This window comes from Branchiostoma floridae, chromosome 16, assembly GCF_000003815.2.
Source record: "Branchiostoma floridae strain S238N-H82 chromosome 16, Bfl_VNyyK, whole genome shotgun sequence".
NCBI lineage: Eukaryota > Metazoa > Chordata > Leptocardii > Amphioxiformes > Branchiostomatidae > Branchiostoma > Branchiostoma floridae.
Genome location: NC_049994.1, coordinates 7,236,642 through 7,243,614, shown reverse-complemented (window position 1 = coordinate 7,243,614; position 6,973 = coordinate 7,236,642). Strand labels below are relative to the sequence as shown.

General features: G+C 43.6%; 1 protein-coding gene across 1 annotated transcript; it reads right to left on the bottom strand.

Annotated features, from left to right (window-relative positions):
• Nucleotides 1-490: 490 nt before the first annotated feature.
• LOC118403398 (arrestin domain-containing protein 17-like) lies at nt 491-6,717 on the bottom strand. The gene is made up of 8 exons (XM_035802108.1): nt 6,511-6,717; nt 5,021-5,181; nt 4,715-4,837; nt 4,119-4,348; nt 3,612-3,794; nt 2,883-3,074; nt 2,299-2,512; nt 491-1,720 (listed from the first exon to the last, which is right to left on the bottom strand). Exons 2-8 carry the CDS (start codon nt 5,136-5,138, stop codon nt 1,584-1,586), a joined length of 1,197 nt encoding a protein of 398 aa, XP_035658001.1. The 5' UTR covers nt 5,139-5,181; nt 6,511-6,717; the 3' UTR covers nt 491-1,583.
• Nucleotides 6,718-6,973: the final 256 nt, after the last annotated feature.

Below are 6,973 nucleotides of genomic sequence, written 5' to 3'. Positions count from 1 at the left end.
ATACATCAAATTTGCATAGTTATTGACAGCTGTATCTCCTTATCTCCTAGTAAATGTTTAAAATGAAGATGTCAACAATAACATATTTGTCAAGCTTTTGTTGTTATTTACATGATATGGGAGGATCGTAAGTCAAAGCAAAATAAGTTGCAATTTTCTTCTCTCGAAGCAGAGGTTAGGCTCCAGCTGTGTTTTGACGTTTTTTAGTCGTTTTTATCGGACTTTTTATTTTGTACGACATCAAGACAGAGCCCGATAAAAACGACTAAAAACAATGTCACAAAACAGCCGGAGCCTAACCTCTGCTTGGAGAGTAGGCATTTTCAAGCGTAATAGGAGGATGCATTTGCTTTGTTCATGTCTTCGGCACTCCGCATATGGCTTGTGCCGCACATAGACCTGGCTGCTACACGTAACACTAAGCTAAATTTTATCCACCGGGTAACTTATATCCGTTAATAATTGTTTAATAAACAGGAACATCATGAACTGTGGTTTCAAACTTGTTTATTTCTAAGATATTGCAATTTGACACCACCGTACGTCGACTCGATATCCCTAGATATTTCTAGATACAACGGATATAGATTACCCTGCGGATAAAAGTCATGTAGCGTTAATCCGCATGCTATGAAAAAAGCTGAGAACCCATAGATGAATAGATTTTTTATACAATATTAAAAATCCGTTCTCATTGCAGGGATGACACAACAGAGGTAGCTAGAAGAACCTCTATAAAACCAGTACAGGCGCCTCCAAATGTACCGAAAGTAAAAAGAAACAGTCTGTATCTGTATCTGTATCTGTATCTTTATCTATATAGCCAGTATTACCGCCATTCGGCGTAACACATCAGCTTCGCAGGCACGCGGCGCGGCAGCAGACGGTTATATTACACAGATCAACCCGTAACACGTACCTTTTGCATATCTATCTGCAAGTGTTCTATAAAACGAAGCAAAGGTTTTTGTGTTATCTGCAAGCGTTCTTAAAACCTATCTGTGCTTGATGATAACAAATTCCACTCTACGAAAGTGTGCATTTTTTAATACACCAATCCTTGGTACACGAAGGTATGATTATTCCTTGTTCTATTTTGAGCTAGCATACTTCCACCAGTTTATTGGTTAGTTTGTACATCATGCAAAGTCTGGACATTTTCCTTTTTTCTGTCTAAAGAAAAAACGAAACTGCTTTAACGACAGAATAACGTCAACGCTAGACCTGAGTACGTCACCTTTTAAGTCAAGCGATATACGAACGTATAATAAGTCAAGTCCGTATGATGACGTCCCAATTGAAGGCTAAGCCTCTACCAGGCTGCACAGATCACTGGAAAATGGTAGAAATTGGGCAAATACAGCCAGATAACATGCCAGCGAAGTTAGCTGGTTGCAAACCGCACTCCTTTGGTCAGCTAACTCCTCTGGCATAATACGTTTTTTTCTATTTTTCCAGTGACCTATATATGGAGAGGCTAAGAATTCCATACGGACCTCATACGGACTTTACACGCACAGAATATACACGCACGTGTGAACCCCCCTTTAAGTACGTTAACTCAAGGTACGTCAACGCTAGACCTAAGAGTGCTTGCTCCAATCGTAGTAGGTGTACTTGGGGGCGAACTCCTTCGATCCCATGTCATATTTGTCGCCCTTGTCCTCGTCGTCTTTAATCTGCACTGGGCCCATACTGGACACGGCGTAGTACGGAGGAGCTGGGGACAAAAATGGTCAGTTGTTAGAGTTATCCGGCCCATTGGACGCCATGATTTCTGTAGACAAGAGAGTTCGTGCCACAGGCGGAGTCTCGTTTTCGTGCGAACTCACGTGTGTTCACTTCAAGATCTGGGCTCTCGCGAGAGTAGCCATTGTAACTGGAATTAACTTTATTGTCGAAGGGACTTTTCGTAGCAATCTGGCAAAATTCTAATCTCCGAGCAGATCTTTCCGGTGGCAGGAATGTACCCATGTGTCAAACAATATGTTGTCATGACCAGGAAAGTGAATGTTTATTAATAAGGTAATTATTTGTTGACACACGAGCTGTGAATCACAAGCTGGAAGTATGTTTTTTGATGGTTTGATATTAGTTACCATTAGATGGGTGTGCTTTAGTGTTAAAGTTTACGTTCATTGAGTGATACTGCTCGTTTTACGGATATTTTCAACCTCCTTGCAGATACTAACGTTCAGAAAATGTTGTGTTTTGATGTCTTGTACCTAAAAGCCTCTGTGTATGGTTCCCAAATGAAGACAATACAGAAGACTCTAGACGGTCAAAAGCATTACTTACGAGGTGCGCTTGGGTCGGTGGATCCCTGGTACGTCCACTGAGCAAAACCGAGATCCGGGTACAAAGCACCCTGGGAAGGCGGCGCCTGCTGCTCCACCGGATGTAACGGGAACGAAGGGGCTTGTGGGTAATAGCTCCTGAGTGGGATGGATCCAATGGTGATGGGCACGTCCACTTCCATGTCGCTATGGAGTCCGGGGATGTTCACGGTGAACTTAAGGTGAACGAAAAAAAAAGAGTTCCTTTACTGCTAACCTATTACAAATGTTCTCATTGTTTATGCAAATAAGAGCCTCAATTACCACCATGGAGTTATATCATTTCCGACTTGATTATGCAAATTACTTCTTAATGTGCATAACTTACTAAATTCTCTCTTTTTGAGTTATGTATGTCGTCTGTTTGAAAAAAAATGTACCATAGAAAGCATTACATTTATTATAATAAGTGCTTTTCTCAAGACATGGTAGGACTAGAACCCGGAACCTTTATGTTCTGAGCACACACACAAAAAAAAACTTACATCACGAACCCATCTTAGACTTCTTGTTTAGGATATATCTTTTTCTGTACTTTGTTCGTACCTTCAGCTTGTAGACAACGTCGATGACGTTACAGTACCGCTGAGACGAAGGCGGGATGGCGGGAACCTGGATACTGATGCCGCTCAGGTCAGCCGTGTCTTTACTCTTACAGCCGTAAGCTTTGATTTCACTCAGAGTGCTTCGGCTGTTTCTTTTGCTCTTGTGCGGACTAGTAGCGATGAATGTCACTCTCTGTGGGTAAAGAAAACAAGTAATAAGCTTTAAGAAGAGATGTAGACATGTAAAAATTCTTACAATGAATAAGTGGTTTCTTTACCATTGTGCATTACCATTACAGAGTGTAGTATATTATAGATCAATACTCAGAAAGTTGAAAAACATGTGTTTAAGTGGGGATATATTTGCCATACAGTGTTAATTTGGAACGTTCGGTTTTCACACTTACTTTCACATGCTAGGCCCACATGGGAGACAGACCGGAAGTAAACTCAAAGGTCCCTGAAAGGGCTTGGGGCAGGCTTTTAAAGCTTATCTGGTTTCCTGTTTTCAATGCCCTACTCAATGCATATATCATTGATCTAGTTAAACTCCAATATCCAACACAAAATGCTGAGATTGGCCAACACCAGTCTTTGTGAAGGAATGAACAATCCACTACTGTCGTGTCGTCACGTTATGCAGATAGAACACGTGACTCAGTAAGGAGTGGATCATAGGCATTTATGCATATACAGTAGGTTGCAAATGTGTACAACTGTTTCCACATACCTGTCGGATCTGGACGGTAGTTTCCTTGATGTCGGTGCCGCTTCCGTTCTTTATGGTCCCGCTGAGCCTGATGGTCTCTCCCGGACAGTACGCACCCCGGTCCGTCTGCAGGTGAACTTCGATAGGGTCAGAAGCGAAGGGCCAGACGCCAAGCTTCTTGGACTCTTCGGCAGTTGGTATCGTCTTGAAAAAAATATTGAGCAAGAAAACGTCAAGAAACAACATTGTACCTTTTGTATCGTCCCTACGCATAAGTGTGACACAACCCCCCCCCCCCCCCCCCAAAACACACACACACACACAGGCTGTATGAGTTTTGAATCTACATTCTTGTTTAAGGTAAAGTTTGCCTCCGATGAAATCTTTTTCTCGGTTCAATAAACAGTAAAGGTCAAAGTAAAATACAACATTTTCCGCAGACTCTGCCTAAACCATAAGAATGAATTTGTAAATATAGACACGTTCGTCTGACCGCTACCTTACATCTATCAAGCGTTGTTTACTTACCATCGCTTCTGGGTCCTCGTTCAGATCGTACATGTCCAACACGGTGAAGAATTTCGTTGCCGTCTTGTCGAACTTCCAGGGCCTGTCGATGACGGCCTTGGCGCGGTAGCGCACGTAGCCGTACCAGCCCTCGATGGAGGAGGGCAGACCGGAGCTGGGCAGCTGGTACTGGAACGGGAAGGTGTGCTTACCCGCCGCCAGCACGGGGTGGTCGCCACCCTGGGCCTGACCTACACACGTGAGGGGAAAATATCACGTCTTTATTTTTTATTTTTGAATTGCATACTTGGTGAACAGACTTATGGCGTGACACACTAGCCTCCGTCGCAAACATCGAGCGGGGCAAACTTCTTTCCACGGCAAACTCTCTTCCTCGGCAAATTTCTTTCCCGGCATAGGAGAACCTATATACATCGTTGAAAATCGCGAGCCGTAAAGAAACCACATTGCATTACTTCTAGAAACATATAAAAGCACCCTGCTGTACCTGAATTGAGGATGACTACTTTACTTTCTTACGGGACAGACATGTACCAAAGCCTTATATGCCTGACCAGGGTACATGTACCCATACGTGAATGTAGAAGGTGCCTTACCTGGGCCCCAGAGTGTCACTGTGTTGTCGAAGTAAGTTTCCCTGCCGGAGTAATAGATCGTAGTTTTGCCTGTGTGAACCGTCCAATGAACCTTTGCAGAGCCTTTCAGTGTTATGTTGATGCCTGGAAATACAAGCGAAGAAAAACATGTTTTCAAGTTGAACAAAGATACGACATTCCTCTCAGGCGTGGCAAGTAATGGTCCTGGCGTATCGCCCTGTACGTGTCTAAAGAAAATTATCTATCCCCCCCCCCCCCTCCACGATCTTACCACTGTCTACTTGAAGACTTCGATCTAAGAATCACCTCTCATCTTCATGTCCTCCTTAAGATCCACATCCACCTGTCCCCTGACGACTTGTCCAGCTTGAAAGACATCCATGTTCTTCTCGAAGGAGACGTTGAGAGAATTAACAGCCGGCATCGTGACTTCAAGTGGTGAATGTTCCGATTAGACCAAACTGTTTCTGTAAGTAGTATAGAACATGAGTCAGATAACGATATGTAGGCGTCCATACATGCATCGTACACTGGGTCTCGCAAACCAGCCTTACGAATAGTACTCTTTCTGCCCCTTTTATACTACTTATACCACCGCCACGCTTCATGGTTTGTGACAAACCAGACATACGATGTGTTGTCGATACTCGGGTGAATACAAGAAAGAAAACACAACCAGGAGGACTGTATGACATAGACAGCTTCGTATCTAATCATGGTGCCTCCAAGATGGTCCCCGCTAGCCCTTCCTGGCGGTATGGGTCGTAGAATTTTACAACAGGGGAGTTATTGGCCACGAAAGTCAGAGTGAAGGGAGGGTAAACATTTCCACTCTTACGCCGCGCCAATGGAACCCTATTGTGGCCAAACTACGCATGCAAATACTCTAGCTCTAAGCTATAATAGTGCAAGAGCATTTACCCACCTCTGTGACCTGAAATGTCCTCAAAAAGCACTAAACGTTTAACAACACTTCGTCTAGGGTCTGGAATCACAATATTTCGCCACGCCCCAAACAAACCACAGCGATTAAACCACCTGTCGGACGTCTAACACAAAAGATTTCAGGTCACTATAGCGAGGCCAAGGGTCAGAGTTCGCGAATGAGAGCACCTGAGATTGGTCGTTGTTGTTGTTGAACAGCTTTTCAATGCTCTCGCAGGATCACAGGACTAGTCTATATTTAAAATCCAAATGTTTGCGTCGGTTTCTTGTTTCTGACATTGCGTGACAAGAACGTCAATATTTAGTTTTCTTTGTATGAAAATTAGGTCTGTCAGCTGATGTTTTGATATGTAGGGCAACAAGTATGATAGACGTTTTATTAGTCTAATCTAATTTTAAAAATTGTAGACATTGTCAGTTTAGGCTCTATGTGTAACACAGGCAAAAGGGATGCACTAAATTTGAAACTCAAAGTTTGCCTCGGCACCAAAGAACATACTGTAAATGCAGAAATGTTCGCGGTGGATTAATGTTCGCGGTTATCGTGGTGACCACTTTACCGCGAACTTAAAACCACCTCGAACATTTTTTCTGTTATGGTATTAGACTGCAGTCTATGGTGTTACCGCGAACTTAAATTCACCGCGAAAAATCTCTTTTCCCGCTACCGAGAAATTAAATCCCCGCGAACTTAACTACATTTGCAGTACTCTTTTATGGTTGAACTGGTGGACCCCTGGTAACACAATAAGCACACGAGTTTACACACAGGAAGACGCTCCAGTAGACTCTGCTGTCATTCTCCAGACAACATACTACTCCAGTGACAAGATAAAGATTGCATAACCTACCCTGTAATGCTGTTCAAACGACGTCCTCTCTCTTGTTTGACTGTGGAGCACTGCAGTTAACGTGTCCGTATGGTGAAGACGATTGATCAGACCACGCCCTAGATACACGGACCTGACAGTTCGACCGGTAGGTCGGTAAGGTCAGAGGTCACAGGTGTCTACGTGTGAGAGAGTAGAGCACGCTACTCTGCACACGAATTTGTTGGACCCTGGGAGAGCAATGTGTGTGTGTGTGTGTGTGTGTGTGTGTGTGTGTGTATGTGTGCGTGTGCGCCTCTGTCTGTCTGTGTATCTGTTTGTGGGTGTCCGTGTCTGTGTGTCAGTATTTCCTGATATCTTGTCCATTCTGATTAACCTGAGAACCTCTTAATGGATTGTGATTACATTTGGTATGTGATTAGGTCTTTGGAATGTCAAGGTCAAGGTTGATTATGGGCCTCCTGACCGCTTTCCTTTTGCAGCA